Source organism: Exophiala dermatitidis (assembly GCF_000230625.1).
Source record: "Exophiala dermatitidis NIH/UT8656 unplaced genomic scaffold supercont1.1, whole genome shotgun sequence".
NCBI classification, from domain to species: Eukaryota; Fungi; Ascomycota; class Eurotiomycetes; order Chaetothyriales; family Herpotrichiellaceae; genus Exophiala; species Exophiala dermatitidis.
Genome location: NW_008751646.1, coordinates 1,034,110 through 1,057,100, shown reverse-complemented (window position 1 = coordinate 1,057,100; position 22,991 = coordinate 1,034,110). Strand labels below are relative to the sequence as shown.

General features: G+C 51.6%; 8 protein-coding genes across 9 annotated transcripts; 5 read left to right on the top strand and 3 right to left on the bottom strand.

Annotated features, from left to right (window-relative positions):
* Positions 1–534: 534 nt before the first annotated feature.
* Positions 535–1,789, bottom strand: HMPREF1120_00377 (uncharacterized protein; the record flags this gene model as incomplete). Its single annotated transcript, XM_009154374.1, has 3 exons — positions 535–1,155; positions 1,212–1,260; positions 1,308–1,789. The coding sequence occupies 3 exons, from the start codon at positions 1,787–1,789 to the stop codon at positions 535–537; spliced, it is 1,152 nt and encodes a 383-aa protein (XP_009152622.1).
* A 305-nt stretch (positions 1,790–2,094) lies between these two features.
* HMPREF1120_00376 (uncharacterized protein) lies at positions 2,095–5,056 on the top strand. Its single transcript, XM_009154373.1, has one exon. It carries the CDS (start codon positions 2,305–2,307, stop codon positions 4,750–4,752), a length of 2,448 nt encoding a protein of 815 aa, XP_009152621.1. The 5' UTR covers positions 2,095–2,304; the 3' UTR covers positions 4,753–5,056.
* Positions 5,057–5,085: 29 nt separating this feature from the next.
* On the top strand, positions 5,086–7,990 carry HMPREF1120_00375. 2 transcript variants are annotated; one of them, XM_009154372.1, is made up of 5 exons: positions 5,086–6,397; positions 6,470–6,638; positions 6,685–6,945; positions 6,998–7,255; positions 7,357–7,990. In XM_009154372.1, the coding sequence occupies exons 3-5, from the start codon at positions 6,736–6,738 to the stop codon at positions 7,555–7,557; spliced, it is 669 nt and encodes a 222-aa protein (XP_009152620.1). In that variant the 5' UTR covers positions 5,086–6,397; positions 6,470–6,638; positions 6,685–6,735; the 3' UTR covers positions 7,558–7,990. The 2 variants fall into 2 exon arrangements, with proteins under 2 accessions (XP_009152620.1, XP_009152619.1); XM_009154371.1 differs by having other exon boundaries at positions 5,086–6,638.
* Positions 7,991–8,123: 133 nt separating this feature from the next.
* HMPREF1120_00374 (adenosinetriphosphatase) lies at positions 8,124–13,140 on the top strand. The gene has a single exon (XM_009154370.1). The coding sequence runs from the start codon at positions 8,202–8,204 to the stop codon at positions 12,609–12,611; it is 4,410 nt and encodes a 1,469-aa protein (XP_009152618.1). The 5' UTR covers positions 8,124–8,201; the 3' UTR covers positions 12,612–13,140.
* A 358-nt stretch (positions 13,141–13,498) lies between these two features.
* HMPREF1120_00373 (uncharacterized protein) lies at positions 13,499–16,427 on the top strand. Its single transcript, XM_009154369.1, has 3 exons — positions 13,499–14,413; positions 14,507–14,553; positions 14,649–16,427. Exons 1-3 carry the CDS (start codon positions 13,689–13,691, stop codon positions 15,830–15,832), a joined length of 1,956 nt encoding a protein of 651 aa, XP_009152617.1. The 5' UTR covers positions 13,499–13,688; the 3' UTR covers positions 15,833–16,427.
* Positions 16,428–16,558: 131 nt separating this feature from the next.
* HMPREF1120_00372 (uncharacterized protein) lies at positions 16,559–18,346 on the bottom strand (the record flags this gene model as incomplete). The annotated part of the gene is made up of 1 exon (XM_009154368.1): positions 16,559–18,346. One exon carries the CDS (start codon positions 18,344–18,346, stop codon positions 16,559–16,561), a length of 1,788 nt encoding a protein of 595 aa, XP_009152616.1.
* A 1,855-nt stretch (positions 18,347–20,201) lies between these two features.
* HMPREF1120_00371 (uncharacterized protein) lies at positions 20,202–20,938 on the bottom strand (the record flags this gene model as incomplete). The annotated part of the gene is made up of 2 exons (XM_009154367.1): positions 20,202–20,581; positions 20,632–20,938. 2 exons carry the CDS (start codon positions 20,936–20,938, stop codon positions 20,202–20,204), a joined length of 687 nt encoding a protein of 228 aa, XP_009152615.1.
* A 208-nt stretch (positions 20,939–21,146) lies between these two features.
* HMPREF1120_00370 (biotin synthetase) lies at positions 21,147–22,990 on the top strand. Its single transcript, XM_009154366.1, has 2 exons — positions 21,147–21,741; positions 21,807–22,990. Exons 1-2 carry the CDS (start codon positions 21,481–21,483, stop codon positions 22,773–22,775), a joined length of 1,230 nt encoding a protein of 409 aa, XP_009152614.1. The 5' UTR covers positions 21,147–21,480; the 3' UTR covers positions 22,776–22,990.
* Position 22,991: the final 1 nt, after the last annotated feature.

The window sequence follows — 22,991 nt, the reverse complement described above, 5'->3', positions numbered from 1 at the left end:
TGATCCTTTCCAAATCCAGAGTATATCCGGAACATGATATGGCGCAATGTTGCTAAGAGCGGGACACGGTGGGAGAAGTTGGAGAATGGTGAGTCTTCGAATTAATCAGCAATATATTTCTTTGGAGTCACCTAGTGGAGGTAGCTTTAGTCAGTCTCCAAGAATGCCTTCTGGTGGATGGGCCCACCACCACAGGACAAAGTATGCCACATGATCCTGCAGTTCTGGACAAACCGGTGTGGCCGTTACTTAAATCAGGGATCGAAGTCGAGCCTGAAAGGGGCAGTTCAGCCTTGTCCGTCATCCCAGTCGCTCGATTCGACGGCGTTATGGTACAAGGCAGACGCGGACGCGGGGAGCATCCCGTTGCCTTGCATGTAGATGTGGTGTCGGGTTTGTATTCCGCGACTTTTGGCAAGTAAATGGCGCAATAAGAAGCTAAAGCAAGGTCCAGAACTTGGATCGGGGTTCCTTTTCATTACCTGGGATATGTAACATGACATGTGAATTTCTTGCAGTCCTAATTCTCGTAACTCATGCTGCGGCAGCCATAATGGACTCCATCCAGGGATAAATGCTCTCGTTCGCAGGAGGATATCCCATGTGTAACATCTTGTCGTAAAACCGGCCTTCCTTGGGCCGACCATAGTTCATCAACAAGATGCTATCTTCAATGGGCATGAGACCGTCCCAGGTGCCGTTGGCCAAGAGTAATCTGCAGGAGGGGCCGTTGAGCAACCCACTCTCGACGAGACTAAAGTCTTTCTGCGCGTGTTCCAGAAGATCCTCCCAGTCTTTGTAGCCGTATTTCGACACGTAGGCTTCGCTCAACACGAATGGGTATTCGTGGTCATCCACATGCTCAAGCCACTCGCGCGAAAGGAATAGATGACTACCGGCCCCTTGACCGATGCTTCCAGCCAACCGTGAGTGGTGGGTATGAGCAACACGGATGGCATAGTATCCACCAGCCGATAAGCCCCATGCTATACACTTTCGCATATTGAAGTATGGCTGCTGGTCCATCCAGTCTAGTATAGAAGTGAACAACCGGTCTGGTGACTTTGGATCTCGCCGTGCAGCAGGACAGTCCGCAGTGCCGGGGATCTCTGTGATCACACAACCCCATCCGCGCGAGAGAAACTCGTCAGTACGCTACAACATCATGTCAGTCTGGTGACAGGGAAAAAACACATCCCCTCTGGACTTACGCCTGTGTGTCTGGTCTGTGGCCGTCCAGCCCGGTGATCAGTAATACCACTGGGCATTTGTTCGTGATCCCCGTTCCTGATGGTAACCTGACATACAGCGGGATCTCCTTACCATCGTCGCCTTCGGCTGAAGTGTGAGGAATAACTATCTCTTTGATCGGCGCGTCCCATAAGCTGGCCCCTCGCAAGTAGACTTGCTTCTGAAGGTCGAAGACCTTCCTCTTCAACCCGGTGCCGGCGTCGACCGAAGGGAACCGGGAAATGCGGTAGACGCACGCTGCACGCTTAAAGAGCTCTGCGGCTTTGGCACGGTCAGCTCCTTGGGCGGACGTCGCTGCATCGGTGAGTCTTCCCGCGGTCGGTAGAAAGTACTCGGTGTAGGTATCCGAGTAGGCATCATTGACGTTGTCTTCTACCAGTTTCTCAAAAATGGGTGCGAAATCTTCGATTTTGCCGTCACGGAAAGGATTCACGCTCAGGCTGCAAGGAAGCTTCCATTTAGTCTCCCAGAGCGCCTTCACCCCATCGAGGTGAGGATAACGCTGGTGAAATCTCTCCCCAAGGATCCAGTTGGTCATTGTTGCAGAAGGATGAGAGAGTACAGCGAAGGACTCTGCTGGGGAAACCTACCGGTGATTTGATTGACCTACGGGTCGCCTAATCAGCGACCGGGCAAGGATCGGATAACGGTGAACAGATCAAAGTCACTCTCAGTGCGTTGCATGATGCTTGGTTCACCGACTTGCCAGTGGTAGTGGTACAAGTAGGTAGATACGAGGAGTATCTGGTAGTGGTGGTGCTAGTACATTACCTAATTGTTGTTCTAGTACTAGTATGCTAAGAAACCTGGCAGCGAGTTCGTGTAGAAGGTTTGCCGAGCGTCACGAATTCGCGCATCGCAGTGACGGACAGGAAGGAGAAGGAGACCTGTACACTTCACAACATTCTGGTTTATATTTATCCTTTGTCTAACTCTTGCCGCGTCTCCAAATGCCTGGCTTATGATTTCCGAGCTGTTTGTGCTACTATCCTCCTTTCCTGCTCTGGAATGAGTGTTGCAACCTACTCAATCCCTCCCTCATAGCGAGCCAACATGACTTCCCGCGATCCCTCTGCCGCGCCCTCCCCAGCGCCCTCCGATGGCGACACTATTGACGACCAAGCGGAAGATGTAAAACCCGACATTACCGAACTCGATCCAGACCAATCCCAGAGTATGGACGAGCCTGCTCCAAGCCGAACGCCGGTGGTGGGACGTCGCGGAGGTCGTACCAGGCCCTCCACGGGTAGAAAGGCGAAACCCAAGGGTGGAGCGATTTGGATTCAGGAGCAGCCGCAAGAGGGCACAGAGGATGAAGGCAGCGTCATATCCACCACAAGAACCAAGAAATCAGAAGCCACTCCAGAGTCCGAAGCCAGAACGGTGGGGACGACAGTTGGTACTCGGAGGCAAGCCAATGGGACTGTTGGCTCTGTCTACTCAGGCAGTAAGATTCGACATATCAAGAAACCAGACGGCACTCCTCTATGGCGTAAGGAGATCCAGTACGAATTTTTGAAGATAGTCACTGAGGACGACAAACCGGTCTTTACGAGAATCAGCGATGGTCAGAAAGGATGTACGTTTGCCGAAGTCTACGTGGATTGCATGGCCCGCAGCTCCAAAACCAGCAAAGTCCTCAAGGACAGACTCCAGATCGACAAACAAGCTGCCCAGAACATGGCGATGATCTGTCTCTTGGTCAATGTTGCCAGGATGAATACGACATTGAACTTCTTCCCGGAGATGAGGGCGCAACTCCGGACGTACCATTCCATCCCTTCGTTGCAGGCGTACAAAAGTCAAAAGGACTACAAATCTCTTCAGGATGCTCCAAGGTTGAAGAGCATCCTGAAAGGTGCCAGCGAGGACACCGATGAACCGCGAACGATTCCTGCGCTGAAAGCCAAGCCGGCTCCAAGAACCAATCCCGTTAACCTCATTTTCGTCCTCTCACAATATGCACCCGATGTCAGTGAAACGCATTTTACTGACAAGGTCGATTTCTTCGACCTTGCCATGCGCCCGACCATTTCTTCCGCAAGTCGGGCCAGGGCATTTCTATGGTTGATGTGGTGGTACTTAGAATCAAACTTCACCAAGGAAGATGCTTTGAATAATCCCTATGGGCCAGGCGAGTACAAAGAAGGCGAAGACCCGGATGATCCGGACACGGTACCGCAACTCGTTCCGAAGCTGGTCAATATATCCGAGGAGGAAGGCGATGCTGAGAATGCGGATCCTCCAGAAGAGATTGCCTTCGCAGAGAAAATGACCAGAGAAAGAAAACGAATCATGCTTGAAGTCGCCAACGAACCACCTCTGACCATGGCCGACCCGGGCAATTTAGACCATAAAGTATTGAAGCGGCTCAAGAAGGGGGCATTTGCAGACGACGAATCTTTGATATCTGATGCAGACTCGCGCGCAAGCCCCGGATTTGGTCGGTCGCCAGCTCCTGATGCTTTGGGCCAGCATGGACATGTGATGACTGCACTTGGTGGCCAAGCGGATAGTTTGGATGATGACTGGGAGGCGGTTGATCCTCATCCTGGGCGAGGGCGCTATAAGCGTGTCAAAGGGAAGAACACGCCGACACGATCCAAGGCTCTTCGCCAAAGTGATGGCGCGAAAAGCCTGCTACGATCTGGGCGCAACACTGGAACCCCGGATACAGTCGAACGCACCAGGGGCACTCCTCAGCCGTCAGCGAATGGTCTTACAAGTCACCTTGGTGCGCATCGCGTGGAATCAGGCTTGGGCCGTGCCGGGGAGCTGGCATCAGGTAATTCTACCACAAAATCAAGGGCTAGAACGGGTTATCAACGCGAACTTGAGGATCATAGGATGAAGCGAGTGCAGTGGGCTCTGCGGCGGCGACGAAGACAGGCATTGAAAGAAGCTCAGCAACTGAGAGAGCGCGCCAGTTTTGTGCTCAGGGCAGCCCGACGTATCGTCGAGTTGCCTGCCACTTATGACAGTGAGGAGGATGAGGGACATGGTTGCTTCGGCCTCGGCGGCTTGATGGGTCGAAAGTGGTACGGTGATCCACAGGAAGACCAGCTGGGTGGGGTGCCTCCCGGTTATGAACCTGATGACTGTGGCGAAGAAGCGGAAACTTGGACCAAGGTGCTTAAGAGAGCGCGTAATCGCCTTGAAGTCTGGGACGGAGACCGGGATATTACCGAATTGAAGAGACGCATCGAACAAGTCAATCAGCGTCACGAGATTGTGGTAGAACCCATTGCCCTTCCACCCACCCCGGTGGTCGCCAATGGCACGCGGAAGAAGCCTCGCAAGCGGCCAACACCAGTACGAGCGAGCAACCGTGGCAGTGGACGAATTGTCAAACCGGCACGAACCTCAACCAGCCGGGATCTCAACGACGAAATCACACAAGACTTGCTTGCCGAGAGAAGCGACGAAGAAATGGACGATGATGACTCCGTGGACATGGACGAGGACGCAAACGTGGAAGAAAGCGACGTCAACATGGACTAATGTGTACACTTATTGAGATTTTTCTTTCGTGGTTACCTGGGAATAAGCTGAGACTCCAGATTGTGTGAATAGGCGTGCATGTAATTCTTCTATTCAGGCGAGCTTACCAACGCCTCGAGTGGGTAGATTGCATCAACTGTTCGCCCTGGCCAGAGGGCCGCTACTAGTAGGATTGTTCATACGAATCTGCTACTTCAAGAGTCTTGCATTGTAATCTGCTTGCCCGGCAACACGGCTGCTCTCTCAGGCTGTCCTCTGGAGAGAAATAAGCCGCGGGACAATTCATGCACAACTTGAACCTTGGAGACCTTTAGGCCAGACAGGAAAACGGAACACGGGTCAGCACCAGGAAACCCATTCGTCTCCCCAATTCAAGTAGAGAGCCCACCGATGGCCCCTTCGACTCCAGTGGTAACATCATCTACTGGTAACAGAGTTCATCAGGCTGCCTATACAGGATGAGGTCACCACATTTATAAACTCACAACTAAGAGCCGACTATGTGAGGTATCACAATGTTCTCCAGGATCCGAACAGACAACTGGAATACGGCAACTCTGAAGACAGCTATGCTGGACGGAGAAATGCTGTACCTTTCAAGTTGTTTTTTGGGATTCCCGCCGCCACTTCCTACTTCCCGAGCACATCACCTTCAAGTTCAACACGGGCAGCTGCAGTGTTCAACCACCCAAGCAAACCTGTGGGTGGAAAGGCGTCCTGGACAGTGTCCTTGAACCCCTCAAGAGCGCCTTCGTGAGCAAAATGGGTCGCCCTGCAGCACAGCTCTTGTCTTGATATCCCGGAACCATTTGACCAGGGAGGAAGAAGTAGGCCTGCCGAGAAGTCGACCTGTAAATGGATATTCAAAACACAAAGGCGGGTGAGAACGATCCTTGCCGGCTCCATCCAAGGCAGCAGGCCTCTTTGACCACAGAACTGTCCCGCATCAGGCGTCGACCCGTGTTCGTCTGAGGGGAGACTGACCAACGAACCATTGAAATCACATGGCTGGTCGGGGTCGAGGACTCAGCCCAAATATTGCCCACTTCATCCACTGGAACTCTCTCAACTATAGTACAGGATGGGGGCTGGCACCCCCTGCTCGGTGCCCACCAGGATGCTTCCCAAATCCCAATGGTTCAGTCTGTGGCAGGCTGTGGCCTGGTGGAAACTGAATGCTGTCCATCCAGATCTCACGCTAGTTCATCGTATGGAAAGCGAAACTGCAGCATGTCGACCCTTAGGAACTCCCTTGAGCGCACGTACACACTTCCTTGCCCTTCAAGTTCCACATCTTCGCGCGGCTCACATGTGGGCATGATCAAGGTTTGCCTAGCCCAACCATCCTACAGGACGCCTGATGCACTGTTCAACAACGCAGTGTTTCTTCCTATCAGTAACCCAGGAGCTCAAACCACGACAATGTTTCCGAACCGTCTATCACTTATTGCATGTCCTTCGATCGACGTGGCTCCACACCGGCCAAAGAGTAACTGCCCTTGAACTTGGTATGGTTGCCTTGATAGCCCGTGAGCAACAGTACTTTCGGTTTGCTGCTTGCGCTGAAACTCTTCTTGAGATAAGCCGCACGCTGTTGGCTTCGGGCCCGACGGCGTCTTTCCATAAGACTAAACCATGTGGTCAAGCATGAATCCCTTCTCTTATCTTCTGCTCTGCCTCTGTTAATGCTGCCCCGACACTAACTCACTACTCGCAGCCACCTCCCGATACTGAACATCGTCAGCTTTCGGGCAGCAAAGATTGACGTTGGTCTACAAGACGACCATTTCAACCACGGTCCTCATCAATTGACCGTCCATTGAGCGAGCTGAGACGGTGACATTGCCGGCTATCCTGCCATCAGGCTACCATTGCTTTTATCGCATGTATATTTACCCTACGGCTCTTTTGTTCTGGTTTGATTGAGAGCAGACCGCTTGTCTTCATTCCGCGACTGGCTGCAGCAATTATAGAATTTAAACAATGAAAGACCGACCACTGAACGCCGGGGGAAAGCATTGTCGCCCATCATCCAACATGGAAAGCTTGATCTCATGCTTCCATGCCAGCAGTCCTCATCCACAGCAACAACTATCATCAAGATCCCCGAGCTACTGTTATATTCCCGGCCAATACTGGCAGACCTTGGACTACTATGACATGTCCACGGACATCTTCTCCAGTGCCATTGAAGTAGGCACACATGGTGCATTCTCGTGAGGAAATCAGTTGACAAAGTTTCTAGAACTCTGGAGTGCCTGCGACGTCGACGTTCAACCATGTTGGTAGTTTCAATGATACCAACTCGACCATGACGCTCGACTCGCCTCTGGGCTCGATGTTGCTGGAAGAAAACAGCAGTCCTGAAGACTGGAAGGCTTCTGAGAATCCCACAGAACCTTTCGCTGAAGGAGGTGCACCGGTACAGCTTGAGAGTTCAGGTCATGCACGAGACCATCATCACCATCATCCCTGCGAAGTTTGTGAACGTGACAAAAGAGAGGTGAGTGGTGATAAACCCCGAACCGCCCTTGTGATTATCCAGCCTTGATCAAACCTCTCGGGCTGTCCTATTCCTGGAAGACTGACGGCAGTTACCCACAGCGTCGAAAAGAGCAAAACCGAAAAGCACAACGCAACCATCGGTTACGGGGGGAGGCAAAGCTGGAGCAACTCAGAGCCAAAATCCAGTCGCAGACCGAGGAGATTGCGCTACTCAAGGAAGCCAACCAGGAACTGCAGAAGAGTATCAGTACGCTGAAATGTGGGCGCGGACGAAGTGGAGGCTCTGTCAATATGAACTAAAGTTGCAGATGAAGAACAACCTTTACGGCAAGTTATTCCAAGGGCCTCGGTATTCTTTTCCGTCGCAAGAGCCTCAGGTGATGATGTTGCTGCAGGGCGTCTTGAGAGCTTTCATCAGCTTACGTGACAAAGACTCTTCTTGTCGATCCAAAAAAACAGCCTGATAGCGTAGTGTGACATCTAGTAAAAAATGGCAGGAGGTGAACCGGGTTATATAAAAGAGGCCACATGGTACCCAAGTTGAGAGTTGGATAGTATCCTTTGTCTTATCCTGACATGTGCGTAGTGCCCGTTCAGGTTTTCTACCAGCAGACTGTTCTCCAAGTAGATAGCTGCTCCCTGTTCAGGCTGCGGTAATGCTGCCACCAGGCTGACTTATAAGGGGCCGCGTGGTGACCAGTAAATGACTCGCACAGGCGCAGGCAGCTCCCCACACACGTGACTTGCTTATCTTATCGCGTCTGGGGCGTACGGATCCGCTGCGAGTTTTTATTGGCTGCCTGACACTTTAGTGCCAGCGACCCTGAAAATCATCTCGCGCAGTCTCCGTCTCTGTCTCGGCTCACCTCTGCCTGCTCTCGTCTCTTTCACCAGGTTCATACTTTTAACACACCGCGCACACAGTGTGTCCATAGCCTCTATCAATGCCGACAATGGCGGCATTGGACGAGCCCGCGCCCAAAAGACGCAGGATCACACACGAACCTGATGACCTGTACACCTCTCGACCGCCGCCCCCGCCGCCTCCCTTCCACTCCTACCTGGTGATCGCCGAAACGAGACTGATCGCCAACGACTCCGAGGCAGACCGTCTGGACATAAATTTCTCGGGTAGTGAACCTCTTGCAATCACTATTTACGATGCAGAAGCACAGGATCAGCATTACAAGATCGCATTTTCTGTCGGTCGAAACACGAGATGGAAGTACCATCTCTACGTCAAGGCCCTGTCGTCGGGTAGTGGCGACATCCTGCAGGATGCCACACGTCTTGAATCCGTCGCGAAGTACAAGGCTCCCGCTGCCCTCCCACTTGCCTGCGCTTATGCCTCTATCCACCCTTCCTCAACTGGGCTGTGCGTTGACGTTTCCATACTCTGGGAGAATACCACAAATATCAGAGACCGTATTGACCCGAGGCTCCTGGATATTTTGGGACGTTATCTACCGTGCGACACCGTCTCAGCCCCTGCTTTCAAGACGTGGAATCCCCGGCAATTCTATGACAATGTCCATGTCCCGATGAAACCTTATGACAATGTCCATGTCCCGATGAAACCTCGCTTGGGTTCGGCAGATATCATCAAAATCCCGTACCTAGAGTCCGAATTGTTCCCCTTCCAGAGACGTGCTGTGCGATGGCTATTGAAAAGAGAATGCGCATCACTAGAGTATGATGGCCAGGTCACAACTGTTTATGATGACCGTGGGGCTTCCATGCCCCGGGGATTCGAGCTGCTGAAAACACATCGAGGGCAAATGTGCTTCGTCAATCACACGTTGGGTGTGGTCAGCACGAACCGTTCATCAGTCCTGCAAGAGTTCTCGAGTATCAGAGGCGGAATCCTTGCCGAGGAGATGGGTCTCGGGAAGACCTTGGAGATCATTGCGCTCATTTGCCTACATCGGAAAACGCGGACCATCGCTTGCGCTCCCGGTTTGAGACAGTCTTCGGCGACCTTGATCATTACGCCTCCTTCAATTCTCGAGCAGTGGAAGCAAGAAATTCAGGAACATGCCCCGGCCTTGCGAGTACACCACTATCAGGGTCTGAGCAGTTACCGCAAGAAAGGCGACGCGCTCATTGAGGAGTTGCTGGACCAAGATGTGGTGCTCACGACGTACAATGTCATCGCCAAAGAGATTCATTATGTTATGGAGAAGCCGGACAGATATCTACGCACCCGTCCCCGTGTAGAACCGCCGAAAAGTCCCCTGACCCAGATCTGGTGGTGGCGAGTCTGCTTGGACGAGGCCCAAATGGTTGAGAGCGGCGTATCCTCTGCTGCCACAGTTGCCCGACTTATACCTCGTATCAATGCATGGGCTGTGACCGGCACACCACTGCGATCGGGTCATCGTGATCTTCATGGGCTGTTGCTGTTTCTGCGATATCAACCTTGGTCTGTTTCAACTCGACTTTGGGACTACCTCGTCACCTATCACCGACCATTGTTTAGGCAGATGCTGCAGGAGATCGCGATGAGACATACCAAAGATTACGTCCGAGAGGATCTGCGACTGCCCCCGCAAAGCCGTCATACGATCACGATTCCCTTTACTCCGATTGAAGAGCAGCACTATGCACAACTGTTTCAGCAAATGTGCGATGAGTGCGAGTTAGACCGGATCGGTACACCACTCGCTGGGGACTGGGACCCAAATTCACCGGCAACGATAGAAAAAATGAGGACATGGCTGACCCGTCTACGACAAACATGTCTTCATCCGGAAGTTGGTGGGCGCAATCGTCGAGCTCTAGGTCGAAACACGAATGGTCCTCTTCGGACGGTGGATCAAGTGCTAGAGGTGATGATCGACCAACATGAGAGTCAGCTCCGAACCGCTCAACGAGGTAAGCTGATGGCGATGATTCGCAGAGGACAGCTCAAAGAGAATGCCAAAGCGACTGAAGATGCCTTGCACATATGGCGGTCTGTATATGACGAGTCGGTGGCCATTGTGCAAGATTGCCGAAAGCAGTTGTTGGAGGAAGAGGCGTTCGCTGCCAACCTGAAAAAGGAGCAGGAGGACGAGGACGAAGAAGAAGCCAACCCCCGACTGATTGCGGCAAGACTACGGCTTCGCAATGCACTCGAAGTCCAGCATATCGCCATATTCTTCATTGCCAATGCCCACTTTCAACTAAAGTCGCTTGAAGATCCAGAGAGTGAGAAGTACCAGGAACTCGAGAAACGCGAAACCGCTGCGTACGAAGAAGCCAAGGCCATTCGTGGAGAGCTGCTTGCTGAAGTTCAACGTCATGTGAACAAGGCCATCGGTGTGGTCAGAACCGATGTGGCTAAAGGCCTGACTCAACTCCCTGATATGCCGGAACCCGAGGACGATTACACAGGGATCGAAAGCAGGAAATTATTCGACAAGGTTGCAGCTTATTGCCGGGCTATGAACGTGCAGGCTCAACAATTTCGTGATCTGCGGAAGAAAATGGCCGACTTCTTGAGTCGGGCACTGATCGACGAAGACGAAGGAGTCGAATTGCAAGGAGATGAGTACGAAAGCTCGACCAAGCACCAAGATGAGATGTATGCCTATATGGAAGCATTGAGAGCACTTGTTGCCGACCGCAGCGAAGCCATCAGCGGGCAGGAAAACATGCTTATCAAACAAGAAATGAAACAGTTTCTCCGCGCTGCAAAGGATGGTGAAGGCCCAGCACCAGAGTTGATGTTGAAGCTTTTAGCCGACCGGCAGGAGAAACGCGTCAAGGTCAAAGAATATGGCTCTCTCCGCGGCATCATAGCTGAGATCAGGCAGTTGGTCATTTCGCTGCAGTGGCAACAAGGCAATGGACATGATCGGGCTGGGCACGAACTTGAGATTCTGGAGCGGATCTTGAAGCACGTCCAGCAGCTCGGCGTCGGACAAACCAAGGCGATGAATTCTCTCGAGCAAGAAGTCAATCAGTTCCGCGACACCATGAACAGCCGTTTGGACTACTATCGGGCACTACAGAAGATTTCAGATACCGTGGCTCCTTACCAGGAAGAGAACGTTGGCAGGCCTTTGTCTCAGAAGGAATATCGCGCCTTTGAGACCGAGGAGGCGAAATTGCAGCAGAAGATCGTTTCCTTGTCCGGCAAATTACGATATCTGTTGCACATGAAAACCGAGTCGAAATCTGCCGCTCCCCGGATCTGCACCATTTGTACCGACAACTTCGAGGTTGGAACCATGACGTCCTGCGGACATCAATTCTGCAAAGACTGTATTCTGACATGGTGGGCCCAGCATCGCAACTGTCCCGTGTGCAAGACACCACTGCACCCAAACAGCTTCCAAGACATCACCTACAAGCCGGCCGAAATTGCCGTGCAGGCCGAGTCGCCATCCGGCTCAATCTCTCCATCTAACTCGGGTTCTGGTACTACAGATCGAGCTCACGATCAGTCAATATACTCGGACATTAGCACCGGCATGCTCAACCAGATCAAGAACGTCGAGTTGCGAGGCCCTAGCTTTGGCAGCAAGATCGACTTTCTGTGTCGGCACCTGTTATGGCTGCGCGAGCACGATCCCGGATGCAAGTCAATTATTTTCTCGCAGTATCGTGAATTCATCGACGTGCTGGCCCGGGCTTTCGACGAGCACAAGATCTCTTCGACCCGCATTGACGCAAAGAATGGCATTGAGAAGTTCAAGTCGGACCCAACGGTCGAGTGTTTCTTGTTGCACGCCAAAGCTCATTCGACGGGGCTGAACCTGGTGGTTGCCAACCACGTCTTCCTCTGTGAACCGCTCATCAACACCGCCATCGAGCTGCAGGCCATTGCACGAGTCCATCGAATCGGTCAAGTCCGTCCCACCACTGTGTGGATGTATCTCATTGCCGACACCGTGGAAGAAGCCATCTACGACATCAGCGTCACCCGTCGCCTCGCGCATCTGAAGAGTCACGGCAAGTCGAGCACCAATACCGAAGGAGGTAAGAACTTGACAGCTGAAATATCCGGGGCTGCGGAGCCATCAGCATCGCAATTCGGATCCGCAACCGGCGGCACACGCACCCCTAACGGAGGGTTACAAGAGACCGCCATCGATGCAGCCAATTCGATGGAATTGCAAGCCGCGGACCTTTCGAGGCTGTTGACATCCGGCAAGAATGGCGGCGAAATGGTCGACAAGGAAGATCTATGGGCCTGTCTGTTTAGCAAAGTCAAGCAGCGCGAAGAGGTCATGGGTGGAGGAGTCAGTGCTGCTATGGCTTCGGCGGCGGCGGCGGCGGCTGCAGATGCACAGCCTGCAAACTCGGAAATCGGACGCTTGCTTCGACTGGAGGCTGCGCAACGCCGAACCGACGTGAACATTTTGTGAAACATGACAGAGGTTCCTCTCGGCCTTTCCGACTTTTCAAGCCAACTCGAGAGAAAGGACATGGACGGAACGGAACGCGGGCGGTATGGAAAAGGATTGATTTTTCCTCTACCACTCTTCCCCGGTGGATCATGGCATGGCATGCATGATCACACGGGTCGTATGATTTTATTGATCTTTTCCAGCACGGCAGACACGAGCCATGACGAGAACGGAGGCTCAGAAAATGTATGAGTAATCAATCTTCCCGAAGGAAGAAATTAATGGAGCGCAAACATGATACCGGAGGCACAGGCACAGACACAGGCACAGGCACAGGGAGATACGAATTGTCTCGGTTGCAGTGCCCTCGGTTTCGCTTGCTCAGTCAGTACCTAGGGGGACAGACTTAATACCAAAAAAACATTTGTTAGTGTAATTAATCTTTCGATCTGTTTATGTTTATCCTTCTAAGAAAACCGGCTTCCCATGGCATAGCGTGGGTAAATAATGCTGGACACCGTATGTACGAACAAACAATAATCAAGACATGAATACAATTAATTGACTGAACGAGCTCAACGCTCCTCTTCCTACTTCTGTCGCCGGTCCTGGTTCTGTTGGAATAAATCGTCCTTCATGGAGGTCCTGACGTTATCGGAAGTCAAAACAGACGGAGGCTTATTTGGATGGTGGGACAAGATCGACGCCAAATTGGTAGCCGATGCCATGCCACTTCCAAGACAATTTGCTCCATTTCCCCAGCCTTGTGGACTTGGGGAAGTTCAGCCTTGTCGGCACGCAAGATCCGAGCGGGCGGCCCCCCGATCCGAATCGGCCAATAGTAGAGCAGTAGCCACCCAACGACTTGCTAGCAGGTTGTAGTATTACTGCCAGTCGTGCTGGATTTGAAAGTCGCTGACCCCGGGTAGATCAATTGGCAGGGCAAAGAGCCGTAATACTGGTAGAGCAGGCATCGGTTCGCTAATATTCATCGTTCTGGTCTTCTTCAGAACTACATTCCTGTTTTGACGTGCCTTACACAAAATCCCGTCCTATGCCCCACTTACATCATTCCAGGTCTACTACTGGGAACGAATGCCCTCACCGCTCTCCGAGCAGCGTTACGACACCGATGATCAAGATGTAGGCGAGGCCGCTGATTCCTCGTCGGGAGGAGGACCTGGTACTTCTCCAGGTGCAAGCAGCAAGGGTAACGCACACATGTCGCCCGACAAGGATGGAAATGTTGTACCGGCATCAAGGAGGCCGGCCCTTAGACCAAATATGTCTTCGCCAGTCCGTCGTCCGTCATTTATTGATGAGGAAGAAGAGCCCATAGTTCCACATCCGGAGCCATCCTCTCCCTCCGACGATGGACCTTCAAAGAAAGCCGGTGCTGATGCTCCCGTGACATGGACATCCCTCCCTAAGAAGGGGCAACTGGCCATCCTAACCATCGCACGCTTATCGGAGCCTCTGACCGAACGATCCCTGGCAGCATACATGTTCTACCAACTACGATTTTTTGATTCAAGTCTCCCGGACAGCACCATTACCAGCCAGGGAGGGATGCTGACGGCGTCCTTCGCAGCTGCTCAATTCCTCACGGCCGTCTGGTGGGGTCGAGCAGCCGACACACCATGGATAGGCCGCAAAAGAGTTTTGCTGGTTGGTCTGTTTGGGACTTGCATCAGTTGTATTGGAGTGGGGTTCTCGACCTCTTTTGCTCAAGCGCTGTTCTTTCGCGCTTGTGCCGGTTGTTTGAATGGAAACGTGGGGGTCATGAGGACCATGATTAGCGAGATTATCAAGGAGAAGAAGTAAGCAACCACCAATTACTTCCCTGCTTCACTGGGAGTTATGCGACATTTCCACTCGGACGACTTTTCATCTGACTAGGCTCTATTATCTAGGTACCAGTCTCGTGCTTTTCTTCTCCTGCCAATGTGCTTCAATATAGGTATGTCGAACCGTGTCAATTTTTCTTGGGATCGGAGAGAGTGCTGTTGAACTGCTAGAGAGAGGTCCTTTCACTTACTGATTGATATCAACCAGGCGTCGTCATCGGTCCCATTCTCGGAGGGTTCCTGGCAGACCCCATCGACTCCTTCCCTGGGATCTTCGGTCCTGGATCTCTAATCGGCGGCAAAGACGGGGTCCGGTGGATGAAGGCCTTTCCATATGCGTTGCCAAACGTGGTCAGCGCATGTTTTATTCTTACATCCGCGCTCTGTGTTGTGCTTGGTCTGGATGAAACACATCCAGCACTGCGAAACAGACCGGACTACGGCCGGAGACTGGGAAGATATTTGGTTCGGCTTGTTTTCCGCCGGAGGACGGACGTCGCCGGTTATCAGTACGAATATACTCGGCTCGATAACAACGACCAACTTGAAGATCAGGTCGAGATGCAAGCCATTACTACTGACGAAGCACGAGGATCGGCTCCTGGTTCGTCATCATCAAGAGTACCGCAGGGAGGCAATCCACCTGCAGAAACTAATAGTAGCGGAATCACTGTCGGCACCACATCGAAACCTCCAGCGAATACGAACAGCAAGACATCGCCATTCCGCCAAATCTTCACTAAAAACGTCCTCCTCACCCTCCTCACCCACCATCTCCTCGCACTCCACGTCAGCGCATTCAACGCCCTAATCTTTTTGTTTTTACCCGCCCCCCGCTCGTCAAACTCTCATGCCAAACTCCCATTCCGCTTCTCCGGCGGTTTGGGACTATCATCCGACCGCGTGGGATTGGCGACAGCCATCATCGGCGTGCTTGGGTTTCCACTCCAGATTCTGCTATATCCCTCCCTCAACGCGAAACTAGGCACACTCTCGAGTTACCGGTTCTTTTTGCCGTTTTCCGTGGTCGCGTACACGGCCATCCCATATCTGGCCCTCATACCTAATAAACCACTGTTGGTTTGGCCGGCCCTGACGGTGGTCCTGGCATGTCAGGTCCTCTCGCGCACTTTTGCCCTGCCATCGGCTACTATCCTGGTGAACAACTGTACGCCGCATCCGAGTGTGTTGGGGACCATTCATGGTGTCGCGCAGAGTGTTTCCTCTGCCGCGAGGACCGTCGGTCCAACTCTGGGCGGGTATCTGTTAGGTGTGGGTTTGGCGAAGGACTGTGTCGGTGCCGTTTGGTGGGGGGTTGCGGTCGTTGCCGTATGTAATTGGTGTTTGTTGTGGGTTATTTACGAAGGTGGTGGCAATGGCATTGATAAATGAGTGAGTGATATGGGAAGGAGGTGATGGGATGCGAGAGGATATCCGTATGAGTGGGAGTGGAGTGGTATTGGTGGTGGTGGTGGTGGTGGTGGTACTGCTGTAGGTACTGCAGTGAGGACCGGAATGATGAATAATGAATGGTGAATAATGAATGGTGAATAATGAATGGTGAATAATGGGATGATCGATGATGGTTTGGTAGTACGGGAGAACAAGAGCTGAGAGCCCAAACCGAAGCTGGTGCCGCAGGGCGCACTTGGGGCTGAACAGAAACAGGACACGAACACGAAATGGATTAGAAAAAGGAACAACTTGAACGACAACAGGGACACGATCATGAGCAGGAGTCGGACTAGAAACAGAGCCACGGACAGACAGGAACAAGAACAAGAACAGGTGTAGAAGCAGGATAAATAATACCGAACTTGAACAAGGACAGGAAAATAGTCTATGCTTGAGCACAGGCCGAGGGCTCTGCTCTTATTATTATTTTAAGCCTCTATTTATTCCGACGTGCGATAAAGGCAGAACAGAGTCAGAACACTTAATGGAGGACGACTGATTGATTGAGATTGATTGATTGATTGAAAAAGTGCAGATGAAATGTTATAGCAACGCTCTACTCTGCAAGAGAGCCTTCAAATTGCCAACAAGTGAATTTTTCTGAAAGTAAATGCCAAGATGGTGGTCCTCCACATGCGCCCTCTGTTTAATTTGGATCTTCCATCAAATACCATCCGGCCGGTCTTCCTTGTATAAATCAAATCGACCCTGCCAGTAATTCCCCTCGTCTTCATCCAGCTCCAAAAATCTGACACAAAAGTTGTACATGCTCTCGTACGGCCACGAGAGGGTTGTTGTAGTCCCAGTCCGATACTTGCTAGTCTCCCGTTCGGCAAATGATCGCGAAGCATCAATTGAGATTGAAGTATTGCCCTCGGTTGTTTGAGCGGCTTTCCGCTCCGCTGCTCTGACTATGGCTTCCAGGAGGACCACCCAGTGTCTAACAGCATCAACGTCCGTTGTACAGGCATGCTGTCGAAACTCGATGGTTGGCTTGATAGGTTTCCATGGCGTGTCGCCTGTGGCCATGGTCCATAGATTTGCAAAGTTGTACATGTAACCACGATGTCGGTGACCGTCTGGCAAAGCAGGATTTTTCGGTCGTTGTAGTAGTGAAATTAAGTCGAAGATCGTCCCTTGTTCCTGGAAGATCTTGTCTCGGATATCGAGAAGTTGCTGTCGAGGGCTATGTCCGCCCAACTGACTTCGTAGGTATTGAGCATTGGAGTCGACATTATCGACTCCGGTATACTCGGCCTCGAAAGCCAGCACTTTGGTTTCGTCTTCGTTTGCTTTTTCCTCTTCAGTGGGCGAGGGAGGTGGCTCGGGAAACGGAGCGTCTGGGTCGAACTCATCATCATCAACATCGAAATCTTCATCTTCTTGTTCTTCAAGTGATTCAGCGGGAGTGGACTTCCGGACCGGGATACCACTGCGACTTCTTGGATGACACTTTGAAATGAGGTCTTCGTGTAAAACAAGGATGTAGGCGAGGTGTTGTAATAATAGTATGGGCATGTCTTTTGGATCTTGGAAATTGAGGCCGATATGTACGTGTAGACTGGCCCAGACAGAGCTGAGAATTGACGTGTCATTATTGCCCGAAAGTGATTGTAAACGTTGTTTGATTTGTGGAAATGCCTCGTCCTTGGTTTGTAAGTCGAATACTGGGGATATCAGCTCTATTCCCGCGCTGTCCCAGTTCGTTGTATTGGAATTTGTAATGCCTCGTGTCTTCAAGTGGTCTTTTAGCTGACTTGGAAGAACGCCGATAAGAGTGTGGTCGTTGGTCAATGTCCAATTCGAATAGTCCACTGTGCTCTTTCGGATCATGATGTTTTTGTCTTTTGCAGGGAATGGTATTTCTGATTTTTGTGGATCGTTTGGGCTGGCAGGATCTGGCTCTATCAGTCCTATGACATTGGTAGTGAATCCAGCCTCTTGAAGACGATCTTTTGCGATGAGGAGTGGCTCCATAACATATGGCCTTATCCACTGTTTGTCGTTCGATGTTTTCGTGACGAATTGGCCATGGTGTAACCCGTTTGCACAGACAATATCGTCTTCTGGGACATGTAGAGCCCATGACGGATATCGTAGCCTGCAGTTATGTGATGGGTTATCGTTGAAGTGAGGAGCATATTCTCCAAGAAGGTTCCTGTGCTCATGATCGGTGAATTGCTTGACCATGTCGGCCTTCAAATTGTAACGAGCCAAAGTCGATTGCAACAGCTCCTCTTTGAACCCGAGGATGTATTCGAACTCGAGACCAAAGGTGTTGGCACGTATTGTAGGCCGAGTTGTTTGTTTGGCCGTGCTTGGTTCCACCTGCTTGGCTCTTTTTGTCGTTTTTTCTGGAGATGATTCACCGGCACTGTGGCTTCTTTTGCCTGCTGCAGCTTTCCCCGTGACCGGTTCATCACTTCCGCCTCTCGCCCGGGTTTTCGACATGATTGCTTGCTCGACTGCTGCCCTCGAAGCACAAAAAGGGCAAATCATCGTGTGTCAACTTCAAGGTCTTCTGAACAGGAGTTGAAAGCAAGCTTCGGAGACACCAGCCATACTAGCAACGGGAATTCCACAATTTAAGTACATTCCAGTCGGGCGCTCGGCGAACGCGTGTGGACAGAGTGGCGGATTCCAGTGCCAGAGAACTCACCTCTTACCATACACAAACCTCAACCGGCCCGCAAGGGGGGCCGGCCACATGCTAACAACCAAGCTGATCCTCTCTCAAATAGGAATCGGCCAATGACACGAACCAAACGAATCGCCCAATGTCGAAGAATAGGTTCGAGCACATACTTTCTGTATCCAGATTGAGTTTGAACCATTATTTTCAGGGACACCCCAGCGATAGGGACGTGTCAATGTAATTCAGGTAGGCCATTTTACTTTGTGGCGCCGCAAGATGGTCGGTAGGGCCATAGATGGTTCTTGACCAGGCACCTTGGAGGGAATGCTCGAATACTGAATTCGAGAGAGGTTGACCCTCAGTATGGAGACATATCATGGAGAGCCGTTACATACCTTTTGGGACTGAATAACCGTCCGAACTCTGGTATCCACAGCCGTTGCGAATAATAAGTGGAACCAGAGGAACGGTGAAGATCATCGAGCTTCAAACTCGGATTGCATTTGGGCCTGGAGTAGGTCGTCGAACTCGATAGGGTTCGACCATGGTCCACCCCTGAGAACCAGAAACGAACGCATTTTTCATCCACGAAAGATGGAGAGCCTGTGGAATGATGCGGAGGCGCCCGAATTTGATGTTGAAGCAAGATGAAGTATTGTGTATTGCCTGCAAAGGCTGGAAAGGTCGCCGATCTTGTATATTTTGAAAGTAAGTCAGAAGGAACTCACCAGGATCAGTCTGCAGTCAATGGTAACGGACGTTCTGCAGGTTTTCAGTTTTGCATAACACGAGCAAAATACCCAGGAGAGCTGGACCTGTCTGGCTGACAAACTTCTTTCTGTTTCATGTAACTGCTTCAACAGCCCGAGAGTCGATCTGCAAAGCTGGCGATGAATGGTCATATGTCCTTTTGCTCCTGAAGTGGCACCAGGTGTCGACATAGGACGGAGTAAGGGACAAGTCAGGTAAGGAACCAGTTTCGAGTCGTCATGAAAGTTTACATTTTTCTGTCTCAAGCAAGATCGACTCAGACACACGGCCAGAGTGCAAACTTTCGCAGAAGTATGTTGGCTGCCGCTGTTTTATGTTGACAGCAAGTGATGTCCACGAAACTCATGCAGTGCCGCGACTCTGGGAAGGGGAGCCTCTGCTCCGGGCGCATAAGGTCGAAAACTGCTGGTGCCCTCCGCCACCACAACGCGCCATCATCACCTTAAATATGTTCGCAACTTATTTCCTCCCATGATTCGAAGTGCCTAAATTATCTGGGCCTGATGGTGCAGTGGTTCAATGCCACCAGCACCACGACCCAGCTGACGACGGCTTTCCAATCTGTTAGAACTGTAGTCCCGTAGCCCCGGAAAAAATCTCTTCATAAGTCGAGGTTTCACTTCCCTCCAATGCACCGCAAAATAATGTGGATGCTTTGGGGGAAAAAGTTTTTTGCACTTTTGAACAAAAAAGAAACATGCATTGGGAGTTTTTTGCACGTTCAAACAACCACGAAACATGTGGAGGGATTTTTGTGGAATGGACCACGGCAACCTACAGTACCTAGTAGTTTATTCCATGAGGTTTCAATACTTCAACCTTCTTCCCAGTGTAATCAGCCTGGTGATGCAAGACCAGACTCCTCCTTCAACCCGGCTGGTTCGTTGACATGGAGGAGCTTCAATGTCCAGCGTTTGAGGGATACCAAACCATAGCCTCCGCCAAATTGCCTGCTCCATAGTCGACTGAACCAATGCCGGCAAATCCCAGTTTCTTATACAGGAGCTGCCCTTGAGCACTGGCTAGCAAAGTCACGGGGATGTTCTCTTTGGCCGCGATATTTTGGACATACTCGACAAGAGCGGATCCGATTCCATGCCGTTGATACGAAGGGCTCACCGACAAGTGACTGATTTGCCAAGAGTCCTTGATATCATCCAGAGGTCCCCGGTTCCCAGTGTGATTCTGGAATTCTAGCCAATTTGCTCGATCGATTGACTTGTCAGAGTGAGTGTACCATACGAACAGCTCCTCAAAACGAAGCAGAGAAATCTCGAGCCCTGATAATGTCAACCCACGACATGCCTTTTTGATCATTGAATCACCATACCGTTCCATGAGAACCGGCATTTACCGGCTGCTGCAGCATTATCCTTACTAGGGGTCGCTGAGAGGTATCCGACGATCTTCTCCGTGCCATCCCACCAAACATCCCCCTGATCTGTCACTGCAGCAAGCAGCAAGTGCCCACCGTAAAATCGTTTCTTTGCTCGCCGGAGGAACCCCTGACGCAGGCATTCGGGATGCCTATGACGGTATGGTGCGAGAAACACTGTCAATTCATCGTCCCACATGGCATCCGTCGCCACGGTAGCTAGATCAGAGAGATTCCTGGCTTCAGCGAGTCTGACATGCATAGCTGAGGCAGAAAGGAACGCATCAGCGCATATGTGTCCACCAGAAGGAGCGCTGTTGTTTGAATGGAAGGGATGTGTCGAACACAGGGATTTGCGTGTGCACACGCTTGATCGTACCCTGTGACTCATGCTACATTAGCATGGTACCGGGTACCTACCTGGCGATGGTCAGTCACCCCTGGGGGCAGTAGCTTCGCTTTGCACTCCACGGCAACATCAGATACACACAACTCATGATGATAGGCCGATTTACACAATCCTAACCACAGGTCTGGGAGACGGGATATGAAGGGTCTCCTCAATCGTGTTCCTCACTGCCAAGTTTGTTCCTGCAGGAGTCGAAGGCCGAGGCCGAGGAGACCCAACACCCCGAACCAATCCCGCCGCCGCGATTTCCAGTCTTTGGCAAGTCCGTGCCGTCCCCACCAAAAATGGTCCGGGTCCGCGATTGAACCCCAGACAAATCTATATACTACTAGCCCAACATTCCCAGGGCCCGACACACTTCGAGGGCTTTGCTTTGCTCACACTACCTGTTCGCAATGGAGTTGGCAAGCATGAGCCGGGCTGTGGCTCGCAGAGCTACCAAGAAGTTCAGTTACGCCCGCTACTACAGCATTGTCCACGATGTGCCCCGGACTGCGGCCACCGGAAGTCTGAGCCAGACTCCTCCCCCACCAAAGGCCCAAGGGCAGTCTGTGTTTGAACAGGCCGTCAATGCCACAGGGCCTCGCAACAACTGGACCAAGGATGAGATCTCTCAAATACATCAAATGCCTCTTATGGAGCTGGCTTTTGCAGCGGTGAGTTGATCAATCAATCAATCGTGGCGTCCCAACTCGAGCTCATTGTTCGTGTTGCATTACAGGGAACTGTCCACCGACGATTCCACAAACCCTCGGCCGTCCAACTATGCACATTGATGAATATAAAGACTGGTGGTTGCACAGAAGACTGCTCGTACTGTGCTCAATCGTCCCGCTATAAGACTAATCTTCAAACCACCAAACTGTCCACCGTCGACTCAGTCATCGAGGCAGCAAAGATCGCCAAGGCCAATGGCTCGAACCGATTTTGCATGGGCGCCGCCTGGCGTGATATGCGAGGCCGTACCAGAGGACTGAAGAACATTGTGGAAATGGTCAAGGGTGTACGCGCTCTGGGAATGGAGGCCTGCGTTACTCTGGGCATGCTCGATAAGCAGCAGGCCAAAGAGCTGAAAGAAGCCGGATTGACTGCCTACAACCACAATGTCGACACCTCGCGCGAACACTACCCTAAGATCATCACTACAAGGAGCTACGACGAGCGGTTACAGACTCTTGAGAATGTCCGTGAAGCTGGAATCCATGTTTGCAGTGGTGGCATCCTTGGTCTGGGTGAGACGCCGCAAACAGACCACGTCGGTCTGATCCACACCTTGGCCACATTGCCTGAACATCCCGAGTCCTTCCCTGTTAACAAGCTCGTTCCGATCAAGGGTACACCTATGTTTGGCCAAGAACCCGTGAAACTCGAGGACATTGTCCGATGCATTGCAACAGCCCGTCTGGTGATGCCAAAAACCATCATTCGCATTGCGGCAGGACGAGTGACCATGCCCGAAAGCGAGCAGATGCTGTGCTTCATGGCTGGGGCCAACGCCATTTTCACTGGCGAGAAGATGCTGACTACCGAATGCAACGGCTGGGATGAGGACAAGGCCATGTTTGAGCGATGGGGTCTCACACCCATGCAGACTGAAGCCAGCCAGGTCGTTGAGGAGCCCAAGTTTGAGGCCCAAAGTTTTACTCACCTTCGGGAGGAGAGTAAATCTGCTCCAGAGGTGGCGGCTTAGCGGAATAAGGAAACAGATTAACGATGCATAATAAGACTTCATACATCCACAATGTCCTGGAAAAGTAGTAAACTTGCGGAGTTGACTTGTTCCTATCCAAAGTCTCAAGACTGTAAATGCGCTTCGATGACGTGCAATGACCTGTAAATACTACTACTGGGACATTTTCTCTGCTTCAGAGCAGAAACGCAAAACCAATTGATTCAAACCCCCAAT

Bases quoted from the DNA above. Each gene is read 5' to 3' on its own strand.
- HMPREF1120_00376 (XM_009154373.1), top strand. From the start codon at position 2,305: ATGACTTCCCGCGATCCCTCTGCCGCGCCCTCCCCAGCGCCCTCCGAT.
- HMPREF1120_00375 (XM_009154372.1), top strand. From the start codon at position 6,736: ATGAAAGACCGACCACTGAACGCCGGGGGAAAGCATTGTCGCCCATCA. The intron at 6,946-6,997 runs GTAGGCACACAT...CAAAGTTTCTAG, and splicing joins TCTTCTCCAGTGCCATTGAA to AACTCTGGAGTGCCTGCGAC. The intron at 7,256-7,356 runs GTGAGTGGTGAT...AGTTACCCACAG, and splicing joins GTGAACGTGACAAAAGAGAG to CGTCGAAAAGAGCAAAACCG.
- HMPREF1120_00374 (XM_009154370.1), top strand. From the start codon at position 8,202: ATGCCGACAATGGCGGCATTGGACGAGCCCGCGCCCAAAAGACGCAGG.
- HMPREF1120_00373 (XM_009154369.1), top strand. From the start codon at position 13,689: ATGCCCTCACCGCTCTCCGAGCAGCGTTACGACACCGATGATCAAGAT. The intron at 14,414-14,506 runs GTAAGCAACCAC...TCTATTATCTAG, and splicing joins GAGATTATCAAGGAGAAGAA to GTACCAGTCTCGTGCTTTTC. The intron at 14,554-14,648 runs GTATGTCGAACC...GATATCAACCAG, and splicing joins GCCAATGTGCTTCAATATAG to GCGTCGTCATCGGTCCCATT.
- HMPREF1120_00370 (XM_009154366.1), top strand. From the start codon at position 21,481: ATGGAGTTGGCAAGCATGAGCCGGGCTGTGGCTCGCAGAGCTACCAAG. The intron at 21,742-21,806 runs GTGAGTTGATCA...GTTGCATTACAG, and splicing joins TGGAGCTGGCTTTTGCAGCG to GGAACTGTCCACCGACGATT.